Here is an 18,851-nt window from a genome sequence, read left to right as displayed (position 1 = left end):
TGGGTGAAGCTCCGGCACAGAAGTTTTGGCATACAACAAAAGTTTAATGCACACTAGTGGCAAACCATTAATTTTTCTGACAGCACATTAATTATACAGCAGAGGAAATAGTTGGAGAGAGAAACAGGCTCTAGGAAAGATCTTCTTCCATAAGAAAACTCAAGATCCATCTGCTATTGTCAAGCAAATGCTTACTTTTGAGACTGAAAGACAAGAGGCTCTGTAAAACCACAAATTTCTGATGGGGTCAATATAAACAAGACAGAGGTTTCAGATGCTCTTACTGTTAGTCTAAGCTGGAGGCAGTACCCCAGCAAAAGGATACAAGAAAAAGATGTGTGAGAAACATGCTAGCACACATCTCTAGTAGCTTCTTGGGACGGGTGAGAAGGCAGATGAGAAAAAAATGGCCAAGAAATCCTTGGGGTGGTGGTGGTGGGGAGCCAATCGGAATAACTAATCTTGGGGCAAGAAAAGAGAACCTTGTGAACAGTATAACTGTGTTTAGAAGTTTCCTAATGGTACATAAGATCCTACTGAATACAAGGTCTCCTGATTCACCCTGTTTTACTTGCAATTTCAATTTCTCTTTAAAAGCACAGATTTAACTCTGTTACCATCACCTTATGATTTCCTGAGTACAGCATGGACTACACAGAACTGAATGAAATCCTAGCTTGCACAGGCCTTTATATTAGAAACCATGTTCCTATTTATTACTCCCATGCACATTTAGTGAACACAAATTCATTTGTCATGATGATTGCTGATATATTACTGACTACATATTTCAGTCTAACTACTCTTTAACCTTTAGCAAATAATGTCAGCAGTAACCTGAACATTGAACCAAAGCTGGGTAACACAGGAAACATCTATACCTGTTCATGAAGCGCACGGGCTCCCCAGTCTGGACAATGCTTGGAGCTATTTCCAAGAGTCTCTTTTACATCAGTGCTGAGTATATTCTATTTTCAGCAGACAACTTAAACTTGAAGAAGGAAAAAAAAAAAAAAAAAAAAAAAAACAGCCATTTCGGGCTAGCTAGAGAAAACTTGTCAGTGTCACAGCTCCATTCCCATGAGCACACAGTAATAAAAAATAATCTCCTCTGCATGCTAAAACAATTAGGAACTCATGCACCTGAGCTGGATTTGCGTAGTTAGGGGACTGAGAGATCCCTAAGAAGGAAACAACATTTTATCATCAGGAAGAATTAAACGTTGTGTTAACGGTGTGACAGAGCACTGCAAATCAAGTATATGGTTTCCCAGGCACAATTTTGGTAGGAAAAAAAAAAAAAATCCCTTGTCCAGTGATCCATTACTTATTAGGAATAAAATGTTCTGAGTATAATCCATATGATAAAATCAAATTATATTTGAAGCTACCCTGTGCCTCAGGAAAGATTTTTCAGTCAGGACAGCACCACCTCTAAACTAGAGACGGGTGAGCTGAGCAGTTTATTATACGGTGGGACGTAAGAATGGTGCAAGAGCGCACCCTCTCTGCAGCCAGTGCAAATTGAATTTAGCAAACTGCATTTACCTTATTAACAGCAGAAAATCTTGTAATACCCTGTAAGGAGATAACTAAAAATAATCCTACACTTGAGTCAATTTAAAGTCTTACTGCTGTATGAGCAACATTCAATTCCAGGACTCCATGGGGACTTTCACTTAAAATAAAATTGCTAAAAAGCTCTGCAAAAAATGCACAGGAAAAAAAGCTCTCCCTCCCCCAGATTCAATATTTACCTAGAAGAAAATGAGGACAAGCAAATTGTGAAGTAGCTACTGACAGCAATCTGCTTAAACAATGCTGAAAAAAATCAATTCATGTTCAGTGCAAACCTTTTCATAAAGCATCCTTGGAAAAATCCTGCTGAGCTCTTTCTACCTCCTGTGCATCAGAAGGGTCTCAAATTTGAATGTATAATGAAATGAAATGCATATTTTGCCTTGGTAATTCAGATGACATTCATGCCTAGAGGATTACCGTCCTCACAGTCTCAGAAGTTCATATGAGCCAGAATGAACACGTTTTCGGTTCCTACAAAAGATAGATTAAGGACAGCAGCAGAAAGGAGAAGAGGGCTGTGAGATGGATGAACAGGTGAATCACTGTGAGAAGTTTATTCGATTTTTCTTTCTTTGAGGTTTGGCTGACACGACCACTTATGCCCCCAGATACTCAAGGCAGCATCCTACATCTTAGGGTCTGTATGGGCATTTACAAGCCCTCCGAGCAAACAACAACCTTAGCACTACTCCAAGAAATGCAGTGACACACTTGGATGTCTAAGCAGTTCCAGAATGTGTGATGAAGGCGCACATGGAGTTCCCATCCAGCTGTTCTGAACACATCAGAGATGGAGGTATTTCTGAGGAAAGTCCTATGCACAGCTTGTGCCATAGTGGACCATGCTCTGAGGATCAAGGGACACCTTGTGGTCACAGCATGATCATGTAGCAGACTTTTAACATGAGTAAAACAATATGCATTTCTCCACCAAAATTGCGTAAGAGCTGGCTATCTCAGTCATTTCCATCTTCCCCAACACATCCAGTCAGATCTTTTACTTGTAATCTATAAATCTGAAATGACAGCCAGCTAGTATGTTCAGCATCCCCAGGAGGCAAGGCACTCCTGCAAAGCCAGAGATCAAAAGTTTGTCAATACAAGAACCATACAAACAGATGCAAAATGCTGGGTGATGGTATCTGTCATCCCTTGTGCTTCACATTATTTTGACATATTATAAAAGTTAAATTGAGCTTTGATGAATCTCCAGATGAAGTAGATCCCCAGGTGACAGAAGATTCAAATAAACCTGTTTGTGTCTGCAGTTCCTGCCATAACTGAATACAGAAACAAGAAGATTACCCTTTTCTTTATGTCCATTTTCTTCCCCAAAATGAGAAAAGCCACAGGAAATTTCAACAGTGAAACTCTGGACTTGTGATAAAAGAAACACTAATTGTACTAGAGACAGTTCATCTGATACGTCTTCAGTTCATACTTATTTTCTCTGTGAGACAGATTGGTGAATTATATTTTCAACTAATATTCCCAGGTGTTTCTCCTTTATCATTTCTAACCCAGAAGTCTCCACTATTCCAAGCAGCTATAAATTCTTAATTTATAACCTGTTTCATCCCATCTCTCATACTTACTACAAAATAATAATAATCTAACTCTGTGCATTGACCATGCTTCACATATTTGTTACACCCATAAATCCAGTCAGTGCATGGCAATTCTTATGTCATGATTATTATCAAATAAGGTCAAAAATAATCTGGTTCCAAAATTAATCTTCAACTAACTGCACCAACCAGGCCCAAAAATTTGCACTCAGCGCCATCTATTGATTCCTTCCCGGTAAAGAAGAAGGTTACACCCTGGCTAATTCTGTGATACCGAACCATGTTTTACTGAACGGGTTGTTTCTGTTGTTGGTTGTGGTTTTTGTTTTTTGTTGTTGCTTTTGTAATAGCAGCAACACTTAGTTAGGCGTTACAAAGCATTTGATAAATCAGTGTTAAATTTCGACTTAGGCTCTAACTAACCATATTCTGCTTTTCCACAGAAAGAGTTATAAAGATGAAGTATTGAGACAAGTTGCCTGGATAATGACTTTGAGGTACTAATATCTTAGAGATACTGGTTCTTCTCCATAGATCACACTAGCACTGCAGGTTTTTCTTGGTGGTAGTTTTAAATTCTTATTAGTAGATTTCCAGCTTGGCAAGTAATAATTCCCATTATGCCAGAAAAATTATTTTATATATCAAGCTAAGATCACTAAACTCTTAGATTTTACTTCCTTTTCCTTCGTGGAAATTTTCTTTTCTCTATATCCACTCCTGATGAACATTCTTCCCTCTCATTCCTATGTTGCAAAATAAGGGACAGCTCTGACCTAGACAGATATGATCTGGAGTCACTCAGGTAAAACTTGGAGTAACTGCAGCTTCCAAGTCTTACCTACAGAAAGCCTTTTCACGATGCTGTCAGTTCTATGAGTGCTGTTTTACTACTCTTAAGGCATGTAGCACTGTTAGTGTAAGTAATCCATGTAACACCCAAACTGCAGAATTAAGGCAAATAAGCAGATTTTCATTATCAAAAGCTTCCATGATGAATCTACGCAACTCTCACCACAAACAAGTGAAGAACTTAATATTTCAGTGTGTTTTGATGATGTACTACACAAACCATATCTTCCACACTTGTGGATTGTGTGAACATTTCAAATAAAAATTGATTAAAATCAAAGAGACAAAATATGTTTATCAATAATAACACAACAAAGACAATAAAAACAGTTTAGTCAGGAAGATTTATTGATTTACACCTTGATCAATAATCTATGTGGGAGCTGTGCATTTCCAGGGATTATGGATTTCAGAAGACAGCATATATTTACCTGTTTCAACCTACTGCTCCTAACATTTGCAGAGGTATTTCAACAAGTGCATGACAAAGAGAAAGAAAAAGAAAAAAAAAACTATGCTTGACTCCATTAAAACACTTCATAAAGCTAAAAAAGTTAAATAAGTAAAAAAGTTATTTTTTTTGTAATATCATAGAAAAATTCAGATTAGGAGGAACCCTACTGAGGTCATGTGGCCCAACCTGCAGGTCCAGCAGTGCTAACTTTGAAGTTAGATTAGGTTGCATGAAGCCTTGTCCAGGTAGATTTTGAAAATCTCAGAAGACGGAAATTTCATAACTTCCTTGGAGCATTTGTATTCAGTGCTTAACTACTCACGCTTTCTAACATTCACATCAACAAAATCTTACTTTCCTTGACAACTCTTTTTTAATAGGGGAGTGGGACGAAATGGTAAGTCATTTTGTTCAACTGTTACAACAGGAACTAGTCAACAAATTGTTGCACAGACTTGCCCTTGAACAGAAGCAACAGCATTTATTTTATTTTTGTTACCCCAAGAGGCACAGACTGCTGGGCCTCCTGTGCTCCCCCCACCTCCCCTCAAGGTCTCTATATGGATGTTAGAACTAATCATGCACTCATAGGGGAGAACTTGAACTCTGCTCACCCACACAGAACTCTGCAGACATACATGAACAGCTAGCAGATTAACCTTATTCTTTTTTCGTCAATCTCCTAAGAAATTTCCCCTGAGAGAACAAAGATCACTGGATGTTCTCTCCCAAGATTATACACTGAGCGGGTACTCGAGCTATCTGTTATCACCTGAACAGGTAACTCTTGACATGGGTGAGATTTCACCTACTCATCTTGGCACTCAAAATTAGCCAGATATGTCCAACTGGACTGCTGAAGAGGGTGAATGTAGCCCATCAGAAGATTCAGTTTCTCCTGTGTGGAAAGGAGGAACACGAAGAGAGGAATCTCCTTGCAAAGATCAACACAAAAAAAAAAAGACACGCCTCAAGTGGATCAGTGCCATAGTTTTTACCAATAGGAAGAGGTTATTCTGACACAGAGGTTACGGGCTTCCAGTTTAAATACAGGATTTTCTGTGTGAGGCTGAAAGCTGTGATGTTGTTTGATTTAGGTTTAAAAATAAGTCAGTGAAGCATTTATTTGAAACCTGTTTCTTACTGTGCCAGTAAATCAACTTTGTGTTCAATCAACTCTTGTAAGTAACTTAAGCAATAAACAACTTGCTGCACAGCAAAGAATTCAGAGCAGGAAAACATGTCATAGCAACAGGGCAGGAAAAAGTAGGTAGGAGATGCTCTTTAGGCCCATAATCCCAGCATAAGAGATGGGAGGACAAAGGCTATTAACAATACCACTTGAGAAAGTTTTCCAGATCTCAAGCATAAAGACATTTATATCCACAGTATGAGAAAGCAGTTGGGCTATTTCCTGAAGAATAAAATCCCTCCATTCATAATTTCTACGTTCGCACAACAATTACTTGATAAAAAAAGCAAGTGGGAGGAGAAACCCTATTTTGATTTGATGGTGAAAGGCCGCTCTCCCACAGGCAACGCTGTCTCAGAACTGTTATGGTAGTGTAATACTTAGAAATGTGAACAGAGGTGTAGGAAGCAGGAAGCAATTTTGCATATTTCAGGTACAAAGATGTTTCACAAAGACATCCTTATCCTTTCACTGAAATACAGCTGTAGCCTGTGACTATTACTTTTACTACTTTTAACAAAATCACTGCCAATTTTCTAGTAAGCAGCCTTGGTTAAAAACATTTTGTCCAATAGATCTTTTGCAGACAAGCTGCTCATGGGTATCCTTAAGTGATCTACTACTACTGGGAGTAAATGAAAGACTTCTGCAATCCAAAGCAGGCAAGGCACCTCCAGGATTGAAACCTCCAGGTGTTCTGTTGGAAGTAAAAATAAACAAGTTAATATTGTAGTTGAAAGGAAAGCCGAATGCCATCTGAAGATTTGGGGGAAGGTCTTCTGGCTGTGAACTTGAGGTTCAATTCTGATACCATTTTCTGTTGAAAATTGAAGTAAACAATCTGAATAGCAGGGTTTATTTACATACTAACATGAGTTTTTATTCTAGTTTTCACTCACCACCATTCAAAACAGTTTATGTGCAGAAGCACAATACATCAGCCACCTAATTGATGTTTCTCATGTCTCTTAATTGGAAAATTCAGGACATAAGTTTTCGTCCAGATGTTACTAAAATTCATAAGGACACAAAGTCAGCAGTAGTCAGAAAATAGGCTTGTTGTGTTTAAGAGCTCAAAAGTTGTTTGACACAGATGTGTCAAACACATGTGTGGGGGGTGTCAATCAGCTGACCATTCACAACTTTACTGTTGTGTTAAAGTTGTATTCACAACTTTAGTGCTTGCTTTTTCCCCACAGCTGAGGGAAAGATCAGATTGGTTGAAGGTTTCAACACTGCTTGTTGACCGACTGTTGCTGTGCCACTTTCTCTTCTTGTGTTCAAGAAGCTGTCCAAAGTTGTTCTGTAAAAAAAAAAAAAGATCATGAACAAGCAACATAGCACCAAGTCATACCTGTATCTTACCCTGCCTCAGTGCATAGGTGGATGTAGGAGTGAATTACAGAAGTCCAATGCAACAGCAGTGCTGACATCTCTTGGAAATGGCAACAGATAATGACCAAGTTTTTTCTAACACATACTCTGTGGATCCCATTCGTCCACTCACTTTGTGAGTCTCTTCCTTCCACGTCGAAAGACCAAGGCTAATTTTGCCCATTAACACAGTACAAAACCAGTCAGCAGAGGCAGGAAATAGGTGGGGTGGGTATCTGCAGTTACTACCAGAGAACAGACAGGGGTTCGAGGTAGCATGGGGAGACTCCCAGTGTATTAACAGGAGTAGCCTAACAAGGATAAAAATGGGGCAGAATTTGTGAGAAGATGAAGGGTGATAGGTTGATGGCTGGCGATAGGGTGATGGTTGGACCAGATGATCTTGGAGGTCTTTTCGAACCTTCATGATTCTATAAGAATAAAGCAAAGTCATCTGGACAGGAAGAGGCAAAGGCCAGGAGGAGTTCCATAACCAATGCTGCTGCTATTTTCTCACCTGCACTAAATCTTTGTGTCTGCAGAGATTATATATCCCTCTATCAGCCATGCCCCACTGGCTAACTGAACTGAACAGAACATTGTTATCCCAACTACTACCACATATGCTTATTGGTTAGCCTTCCGTCCTCCTACTCCCCCACCTTATGGATACTATGACCAAGTATCACAGGCTTCTCTGTTTTCGAATCCTTAGCCCTTCCTTCATTACTATCATTTAAATATAGTTCAGTTACCTTTTCTTGGAGTTCACAGTTAGACAAGTCCCTTCCGAAGACTCGATTTCTGAAATTCTGAATTTGAATCAGTTATTGAAATTCAGAGGGTTAATAAAAAACAAAAGACAAGATGCATCCAGTCTTTGAGGTGGCTAAGAACTTGACAAAAATTTTGAAAGGAGTTTAGAAGTTACAGGGAGAAATTAAAAATTATATGGGAAGTTAAGGTACTTCAAGGGATCAGTTAGTCAATCTCCTCTTTTAAGAATGTCGTTGGGGACTACCTCCAGCTCCTCTGCACTCTCATATTATCAGGGGACCAAATGCACAACTATGAAACCAACAGCCATACTCATTGCTCCCTTTATAAACACAAAGAACAGTGAGCAGAGAGTGCCCATCCACCTTCCAAGCTCATTCTGAAGATGCCTGGCATTTACACTGAAGCTGATGTTCAAAGCACCTGTCAAACAATGGGATAAGGTCAAATATTACTTCATCCATTACATTTTTCATAAAGATATACAGAAGAGTGACTGGTCTCCAAAGTTTATTAAAAATCAAAGAATAGAAAACTTTACATAAAAATATGTCAATTTTAGCTTCCACATAGTTGTCCACACAAAAAATTTAAACATGATTTTTTTAAACCTGTAGCACATAACCACAGTGATAGCCAGGCCAATTTATTTGGTTCACCATGACTGAAGTGTTACATGATACCACTTTTCAAATGAATTTTGCTTTAAAATGGACGCTAGTATAAGACACCAACTAAAGCCTTTGAAGGCTCTTTAATGTAGTTATGCTCAATATTGCTAGTGTGTGAAGACTAAGCAGTACAGGCTCATGTAACAGCCCTTAGATATTATTTATGAATCAGCTCACAATTTTTATTTTTATTTAAAATTGTGATGAATCTGAGCATTAAGACAAACTTTTTGCAAACAGATATGCACTACTCTACTTTGGAATGTTGCCCTCTCTCCCCTCAAAGACCTGTTTTGTTCAACAGATTCAGTAATAACATGAACTACTTCTGCTTCAAAGGCATACAGCGTATTAAAAAGCTTCATGCTTGACACCTCATTTTAATAGTCAGATATCAGTTTTAAAACCACCTGTATCTGTACACAGTATAGATGTCCTGTTAACAGGATTCTTCAGCCTTCTCTGCTAATGGATTTATAGAACTGATCTGTAGTTTTCTGTATAGTTTAAGAACTTTCATTAAAAAAATGGGAAGTCAGAGGGCGTGAGATGTGACCTACTCCCAGGACAACTGTGGTGCTTTAAAAACTCAGGGTTAGGCAGGATGTACATTTTTCAAAAAGTTAAAGACAGTGTTTGTCATGGCAATACACACTTGCATAGTATACCTGTATGCATCTGTAAATTAAGTGCCAGCCACTCATACTGTGTACAACACTGGGCTGTGCTCTCCTGCAATACATTAAAAGATACTTCTCATAATGCTTAGAGCAGCTGAAGTACTTTTTATATATTTGCTCTTAACAGAACTAATGCATACTGCTATACAGATTCCTTAATGGAATCAACATATTTCCTTTCTCCACATTCCTTAAGCCGGGTACCTCTGTTTAATAACGTTGTTTGAACCCAAACATTAACAGGTTACATTACTAAAATGCATCAAAGCGTGTAGTTCACAGCTTTTTAATTTCACATCAGGACTTGAACCAACCTTCCCCCCCTCCCCAAAAGTTTTCTTTCTGGTACTAAGAATGCTGGATTTGTTGTCTAGTAACAAGGAATAAAATTAAAACTCATTGGTCAGAGCAAGACAACTGATAGAGGCCAGACAATGAGCTAAAAAACATAGGGTCGAAATGCTTTGGAGCGTAATACCTTCTTAAAACCATAAGCCAAATCGCACTTTCATTGTGAATCGAGAAGCCTCAAATATTACCAAATGTCATGTTTGTAACACTGCTCAGACAACCTGCCAAAACTATGAACCCAACTTAGATAATGCAACCTGGGAAAGGATCTGTAAATTAAAAAACTTCTTCCCCTTAAATATAACTTATGTGACAATATGAAATTAAATTAAAAATTCCAAGTTATTGCACAAATTATACCTCCAATATTTACAGAGCAAAAAATTCCGAACTTTGAAACAAACAGGAGAGCAGCAAATTTATTTTTATGAATTCCCAACTTGATTTGCTGCAAAGAAAAAGAAAATCCAAGGGGCTGAAGTTTCCTTCACTTCCAAAATAAAAGAAAACAGAACCCACAAAGGAACAGATGTAGCCACAGCAAAAAAAGCCACAGCATTTGTAAATGTCCTTGCAGTTCCATTGTCAGAGCTGCTTCGGCACTGTATGAACCATTGTGGGAAGGCAGAAAAACAAACTTCCACATTTAATAAGGCTTCACAGATAAGCACAACTACTTCTTGAAGATGGACTGAACCACCACACAAAGAAACATGCAAAGAAGTCAGCTGCAGATATTTGGCAACACCAATAAAACGATGTGCTGGACGCTGGTCTCCATCCCCCAAGTCGAGTGGCACTCGCTCAGTTTGTCTGAACAGGGAAGGTCATTTTGGCATCTGCCATTATCTGCTCAGACTAATAGGCAAACTGTCTCTGTGTTTTTTTCTTCTCCATATATTACGATTGTACTGGTGGTGTCCTCTGTTACCAACTGGTTGCCTCATGCCTCCACTGCTGACAGGGCTGTAGCTGTTGCCTTGATTATGAGTTCCTTTCATAGAAAACTTCATTCCACTGTGCTGCTAAAAAAAAAAAGATTCACTCAGTTTAGGCATACAAACAAACGAAACAAAGCACATATCAGTAGTATTTCCTCAACACACATCATTCCCACTGAACATCGCTTGACACAACTGATCTTTCCATGCTTGTCTAGTTTTAGCTACTCAAGTCCAATGGCACTAACAGCTTAAGTGTTTTCTGAAGTAAATGCCCTGCAAATGAAAATGTAGATTTAAAAGCATCCTTAAAAACCTTTCATCTCAGTATGAAATATGCTTCACCCTTCTAAAAACACAGGCCTTCCACATTAAACACTAATTGTGACAGTTGTGTCTATTTTAAAGATTCTTAGCAAGAGCATGACTAAGTGAAATATCCAATAAGACTTTCAGGAACATTATCATTAAGGAACACAGGAGCATGATCACATGAGCTGATGCAGACAAAGGACAAGCTCATTCTGCCAATAATCTCACTGAGCTACAGGTAACTAGCTATGGCTTGTAAGCAGCTGGGACTATTCTGATAAATCGTCCCAGTCTGATCCATACCCTATACCCAGACCAAGGCAAAACAATGATCAGGAGTATAGCATGACACTATTTCTTTGGGAGAATCTCCAATAACTTGGAACAGCAACTGCTGAAAATGTTTAATAGCATACATCTACCAAACCATAAAGGTACTACAGTTGTCCCTATCACTTAGCACCACAGTAAGTTGGGTTAGTATTTATGTACTTAAGATAGGTACAAGAGTTTCGAAAGATGAAATTGAAACAGACTTTCCAAACACTTGCAACTTCAATGCAAGCAACTTTTTCTGATGCCTGAAGGAAATAAAGACAATTGACTGCTTTTAACAAAAGCTAATACACCATTTTGTCTACTTTAAGTGGTTTAGCAGGGACACCACAATGCTAACCTGAGGGAACTGCTCAGAATATGAAATATCTGCAGATACTTTATTAACTCACATTTCCAAACAAGTCTGGAGTAGAAAGAGAAATTATGAGAACAACAAATCATCATTAAAACTATTTAAGGGATAATGCCATACACAGCTTTTTACTGTCAAAGCATAGCTAGAAGAGACACTGAGCATCCAGAAAAAAAGCCAGTGAAGACTAGTGTTGAGAAATAACTGCAGTTAACTGCAGGGCAGTAAAAGAACTCAAACTCTTTTCATTTGTAGGAAGTGCCCCGTGGTGACCTACCTTATCAGCCTCCAATATGCAACTTCTAAAACTCCCAAGACAGACATGCTAAGTGCTTTCCTCAGGCTAGCAACGGTAAAATAATCAAGGATGAAAAGGAAAAGAGATTAAAGAGGAGAATCCTTCATTCTCAGGAGACAAAATTACGCCAAACTTATTTATTGAAGTATGTTGCCAAAATACCTACTAGAAGCTATTTATCAAAGTCAGCAAAAAGAAACTAAAAAAATATATTTAATTTTTGGCAAGTGGTCCTTCAAACTAACACCATTTGTCACATTCTTGTGCAGCAAAATTTTCTAGTTCAGCGTGTACATCTATCAATTATATAAGCAGACAATCAAGCACCTACAAGTATCAAGTAAGTCACTACGATTAAATGAGGTCAAATACTACAAATGATCCTACTACAGTCAAAACACTAAGAACAGCCAGTACTCATCAGTTATTCTTGACTATATGATGAAAGAGAGACATAAGTTCAACTTTGCTATTGTAAAACCAGTATAAAACTGAGTAAAGCAGATACAGAACCTAAGCAAGCCTATCATCTTCAACTGGAAATGAACTATCTAGCAACTCAGTCCTCAATTTGAGTGTTCAGCAAAAAAAATTACTGGGGGTGTGTTGGCAGACAATGCTTCACTCAAATCACGTCAGCCAACCACCACTGCAAATATGATTAATCCCTATCTGCCTGCATCCTGAAAAGAAGTTATATCCTTGGTTTGTTCAAGAGGTAACCAAATGTCCAAATAATTGCTACTAAGCTAGCCAGAAAGCCATCTCTAGCTTTTCATAGAACACTCTGAACATCTTTTTAAGAGCAGAATCTCAATGTTTAATGGCTCCATCAGTTGACAGACAGGTGCTTAAGGAAGAGACATAAGAGGTTCCTGAGTCAACTAAGTACTAAGGTGATAACTTTATACCTAGTGGGTCTCTACTAGCTATCATTCATTAGTTTTTTCTGATTTGCAAAAGCATAATGTGCATCGTCTTTAATTTGAACCTATTAGCTGGTGATTTTTCAGCTCTTGGAGTAATTCATTTCTTGTCATTCTATTTTTTTTTCCATGCTGCTGCTGATTAGCAAGATCTTGACCATGTACTTCCTCATTCTCTTCACCAGGCTGAATCATTCATTTTGTAGAGAATCTATTCCATATTTGATCACCCTTGCCATCCCTTCCCTATTTTTCTTCCATTTGTATTATAACTTTCTTCTAATGTGGGAGGCAAAATTGTACTCATCATTCATGATGTGGGGATGCACATGAGTTTTCCTGTGATGTTTTCATTCCCATTCTTTATTCCTAATAATGCCTAAAATCTGGTTTGACAATTAATGCTTTCATGATTTCATACTGAGAATTATCAAAGCAGTTTTCTGCAAAAATGTCAAGATCTCATCTTTGCAACAAACTGTCAGCCCAGGGCATACCACCCTTTGCAAAGAGTTAAAGCATTTCTCTCTCTCTCCTGATGGACCCCTTTGAAAGGTCTTCCGCAACTCTTCTTGGTTGGCCCTGCAGGAGCTTAACTCCACCTGCAAGCTTTGCCACACATTATCCATTGCCTTTTAGATGGTAGACAACATGAGACCCAACACAAACGATGAACTCTATTTACTACGAAGACTTAATCTTATCTTTTACGTCTTAAGTTCATCTCATTAAGGTTATAAAATATATCTAACTAGTTAAATGTTTACAAGACGACATGCTTCTTTCACTATTCCAGAATCTCCGGTAAAGGAAGTTTAATGCCTTGTGGAAATTCCAAGAGACCGTGCCTACTCTTATCCACACATTTCTTGATATCCACATGATCAGGACTCCCATAATCACTGAGACATGGCATGTCTAATCACATGATGGCTAGAAAAAGAGACCCAACAACCAAAGCAAAAGCCCTGTATCTACCATCTGACAGACAAATCTTTACATGTCTTTAGTTTAGATGTTTTGACTTCTTTAGATCTATTTCCCTTGATAGAAGAACATATGACCACTGATTCAACAACAGATTTTTTTTGTTTGTTTTTGACAAGTATGCTCTAGAACTCAATCTTCTGAAAATAAAAGCTGCTAGATGTAGAGGAAAACTTAAGAAACTTGAGTCTAAAACAAGCTGGGGAAAAACCTGTAACAGGTTAAAAAAGTTTTCCAGATGTTTTAACAGAAATTTAAGAAAAGAGTGTTCCTAGCCTTTACTCCAAATGACAGAAAACCAGTGGATACTGAAAAGCCAGGTAATTATTTGCTAAAGAAACTAAACTTTTCATCTTAAATACTGGCAAATTTACTACATGAAAGTGATGACAGTCAAAGACTCAGTATTCAGTCAGAATTTCTAGCCAAAAGTAAGTCACTGATATTTCAAAAACAACACAAACTACATAATTAACAAAACTGCAGTCTGAACAGTTTCTAAACCTTTTTTTTTTTGTCTGTCATCTCTAAAATAAGGAGAAAAAAGGAGAGAAAGCAATGGAAATGATGTATCAATAGTCTTAACTTCAGAAGAAATGACATTATGCATACAGCACTCAATTTATAAATAAGAGAAAGCTTAGAAAATAAGCTTAGAAAATAAGTTTAGAAAACCTATTACTATTACATTGTTAATGCTACAAGATTAATGGCCATGACTGAATCCAGTCTGCAGTCAATAGGAATTGTGATCATTCAGCTTGCATATTTCAAAATCGTTTCACATATTTTCTGTGGCATACCACACTTTTTAATGTACCCTTAACATTTTAAGTATCCCCTTAAATACTTTACTATACATCCTCAAAATGTTTCAAAGTTCTTTTCAGTTTCTCACAGTGTTTCCAAACTTTATTTCAGGCATATAGCAAAACCCACAACCCTTATTTTGAGGATTTACATCCACTTTCCCACTGAGCATAGCATCTGGAAACACACTAAAAAGCATTCTGTATGCAGATAAAATTTAACTTCTTATTCTTTATAAAAAACACTGTTCTGCAGAGAAACAACCTAATATTTTAATCATTAAAACACTACTGATAAACTAAGTACTAGGCAATGGTTCATTAGCCTCATTACTTTCAGGCTAACAAGATCACACAATGTACTTGTACCAGCTACTTGAGCACACTCTTCATCCGTTAAGGTTTATATGGTTTATATTTTTTTAAGCTGAAATATAGCAAAAAAAATTCTAAGCAACTCGTGTAAGAATTGTAATCTGTGGAAATAACGCCCAAAGCACTCAAATATCAGAGATGCTTCCCCTCCTTTTTGACCCCCTTTGGGCCTACTGGCCAATTTCATCATCTCTTATCTCCTAACACCAGGAAACCAAAAGACACAAAGCCACAACGGAATAGTTTATATCAGTCCTTAGCACCTTATCCTACTTTGTGCATTTGCTCTGCCAGTAGCCTGTAAAAACAAAGGGAAGCTTTTGGTTCTCTTTCCCTTTTAACTGGTTAGGCAACTAGTAATCTGGGTAGTTCAATGATGAACTGAGAGATCAGAAGGCCTATTTCCCTGAGTGACTGAGTAAGAAAGTACAGAGTGAAGTTTAATCTGACACGAAATACAAATACTCTTTGATCTTTTCATGTCAAGTTTCAAAAATTGGAGATTAGTCAAAATAAAACTACCAGAAGACAGAATTCGTACTCTGAGTTTGATACTATTGTGAGATGGCCTGTGTGTTTTCATTTGAACACTTATCATTAAGCAGAACAAGAGATGATAGTATTTTTGTCCCAACTAAAAGCTGAGAAATGTCAGTAAGGGATTTGTCTTTAAAGGTCTAAAGTATTAAGCCAGTATTAAGCTAGAAAATCTATTTCAGCGAAAAGGCCCAAAGCACTCTCCAAATGATGAGTTCATGTCAATATGGCAGATAGGAAAGGCAGAGGAAACGTATTCGCAGATATTTAAACCAATCTGACTTTGGGACCAGCCATCTGATTACAGTGACATCGGAAGAGAAAGGTGTGCTAGACAAACAAGAAACAGGTAATAATCCTACATCTTCTTACAGATTCTTTTGGTGGTTGTTCTGGTTGTTTAAATTTATGGTGAACTCCTGTTCCTAGAAACTGCTGTTTAGCCTGTGTCAAACACTCAGGAAGCAGCCACCACTATAGTGGTGAGACTTTCGGTCATGTAAGCATGGAGGTTGGAAAGAACCTCTGGAGACCATATAATCCAACTTCTGCTATAAGCAGTCTTATAGTAGGTCATCCAGGGTCCAGTTACCTGAATCAGTTTCCATACATGGAAGGATATGACCACATAAGGACTACCCATATAAATACATGACAATCTAAGATAAAATATTTTGAATACTAGTTGCAGTTGGACTGCCTCTGAAACTATCATAATTGCCAAACAAAATAACCCCATCAACAATTGTTCTAGGTAAGAGCAAGCTCTGAAGCAAAGTATTTTAGCCAGTGAAGTGCCTAGAAGGCTATTAGTGCTCTTTTACATTGCTTTATATGGCCAGACATAAAAAATTGAAAAACATACATTCTTGTAAAAGTAATTTAGATTGTGGTATTTTAGCACCGGCATTAAGATTTCATTTCCTAGTTGTTTTCTGTCCTCCACAAGTGAACTAGCGAATGCTAGCTCAATGCTAGAATAAATAGTGCTCTTGGACAGAACAGACACACTGGAAGCCATTGCAGCAGAAGGACTGGTGTTCACTATTTTTAGATTTATTTTTTCTAAGATACTTTTGAATCAAAAGACCACTCTTCGGGGAAAAAATCAAACTTGAAAAGTTAAAAAGTTCTGAACAACTACGTTTCTTCTGTCTTCATTAGTGACTTTTCAATTGACCAGCAATCCAAGAAGAACAAATTGAACAGAGCTTGTCATCCCAAAATGACATTTCTCCTAATGTGAAGTCACCAATTTTTCTCCCCTCCATTGACCTGGACATGCACACCAATACCTTATCTTCAGCTAGTTAAGATGAGCCTATTAAAAGTGATATACTAGTATATAGGATGTTACTACCTCTCCAGTAACATCAACTGCAAGAGGAAAGCTATCAACCTAATCCAGTTCCATCATGCTTCAGAAAGTTGCAGATGAAAAGCATACATTTATAATATTCTGTGTAGAATGATTTCAGTTCCCACTTTTGACTGGGCTGGTCAGAAACTTTATCTTTAAAGAACATTTCTACTACATAATACAAACTTTCACTAAATTCAATGCCGAAAAAATCATCCCATCACTGTAGATAGCAAGAAAATTCTGATTTAGCATGAATCCAAAGGGCACATCCTTGTCAAGCAAAAGTCACAGAAAATTTCCCAGTTTTAAACATGTACGCATTGTACATGCTAGTAAAGGACAGCCAAGTAACAGAAAACCAAAGAAATTGCTGTAAAACAGTTGTTTTCCAAGACTCCCGGTTGCAACTATGGTCCAAAATTCATTCAACACATTGCCTCTTCACAACCAAGTCAACTCAATGCCAACTTGTTTTGTACCAACAACTGCATGCCTAAAAACTGGATTGTGTTTTGATGTAATTTTGATGAATTTAAGCTCCAAGATACCTCTTCAGAGAAAGTTGTTAAGGAAAAGAACAAACTAGACTAAGCTTGTATTTTATGTGAAGTTTAGCATAAAACAGGAGAAGACTTTAAATGAACTTCAGAAGTTTCAGATCGTACACTCATGAATACTCCATTGCAGACACTAAAATAGCAAAACAAGGTTCTATTGACTTCTCAACGATAGAAAAAAAGTCCTGTTCAAGTAAGCTGTTCCTGCCTAGGTAAGACTCAGCCATAGGAAAGGACAGGTAAAGGGAGAAAAGTCAGATTTATCATTCAGAAGATTAAAACAAAAGGCATGCCTGAAGATACAAATGGCAGCTTGGTAGATGACTGAGGATTGCTGAGGGAATAGCTGGGGAGAGCATGTGATGAACAGTTTTCAAAGACTGTGCCCCTTCTATATTAACCTGCCTGCAAGGAACTAGTGGAACACAAGCAGTATGCACTGCAGTATGACACTAACCTGACCTAAATGAAAGAAAAGGGTGAAAAAGATTTCTGTGAAGTGCCTAAAATAAATGCTTGTGTAGCAACTACAAAGAATTTGGGTACTGAACTATATAACATGCCATAACTTGATGCTGCTATTACTGAACATTGAAAAAGCTGTTCAGATAAAATTTCTTAGTTATTCATCTAAAGTTCCAACTTTTTAAGCACTTTTTTTGTTGTTGTTGTTTTAAATCTATATTAAGTAGCAGTTGCCATCTCTAGAAATAAAAATCAAACTCACAAGCTGAATGAAAAGTATACCCTTACATCCCAGACTCGAAGTATTTTGATCAGCACCACAGAGTCCAGTTAGAGGTCAGCAACTAGTGGTACATCCCAGCTGTTGATACCAGGGCCAATACTAATTAACAACTTCATTAGTGACCTGAATAATGTGACAGTAACCACCAGCAATTGGAAGGAGTGGCCGATACATAAGAGTGCTGTCATAAGAAGGGAACTTATCAGGCTAGAGAAATGGGTTGACAGGAGTCTTATGAACTGTAAGTGAAATATTAAACTCTGTCCCTGTGAAGGAATAATTTCATGCACCAGTACACCAGCTGGAAAGCAGCTTGACATGAAAAGACCAGGGATTCCCAGAAGACAAGTTGAACATGAGCCAGCAACATATCCTTGCATCAAGAAAGGTCAACAGCACCCCAGGCTGCATTAGGAATGTACATAGGAGTATGACTGAATGGAGTATGATGAATATGATGAATGTATGATGAGTATGATGAATGTATGTTAGGAGTATGACTGCCAGGTGGAGGGAGGTGATCCTTCCCTTCTACTCAGCACTGATGAGGCCATACCTGGAGTGCTCTGAACAGGTCTGGGCTCCCCAGTACAAGATAGATGTGGACATACTGAAGTGAGTTCAATCGAAGTCCATGAAGATAAGACACTGAAACATTTGTCATACATGGAAAGGACAACAGAGCTGGATTATTTAGCCTCAGGAAGAGCTCAGGGCAGGAGGGATCTTACGGGTGAGTCTAAACAGCTAATGAGGGGCTGTAAAGTAGATGAAACAACACTGTTCTCAGTAAGAGTGCCCAGTAAA

General features: G+C 37.9%; 1 protein-coding gene across 4 annotated transcripts in view; it reads right to left on the bottom strand.

The window, feature by feature from the left end:
* Nucleotides 1-8,291: 8,291 nt before the first annotated feature.
* Nucleotides 8,292-18,851, bottom strand: part of TENT4A (terminal nucleotidyltransferase 4A) — a 61,443-nt gene continuing 50,883 nt past the window's right edge. For 2 of the 4 annotated variants that reach the window (XM_083822793.1, XM_083822795.1), the window contains one exon: nucleotides 8,292-10,522. In XM_083822793.1, the coding sequence (XP_083678919.1) occupies nucleotides 10,346-10,522 (177 nt within the window). In that variant the 3' untranslated portion in view covers nucleotides 8,292-10,345. Of the gene's footprint in view, nucleotides 10,526-18,851 lie in introns of all 4 variants that reach the window. The other 2 variants (XM_083822792.1, XM_083822794.1) reach the window with 1 other exon arrangement.

This window comes from Anser anser (genome assembly GCF_964211835.1).
Source record: "Anser anser genome assembly, chromosome: 2".
Classification (NCBI taxonomy): domain Eukaryota; kingdom Metazoa; phylum Chordata; class Aves; order Anseriformes; family Anatidae; genus Anser; species Anser anser.
Note: the sequence above shows the minus strand (reverse complement) of the source record. Positions and strands in the feature narration are given on the sequence as shown.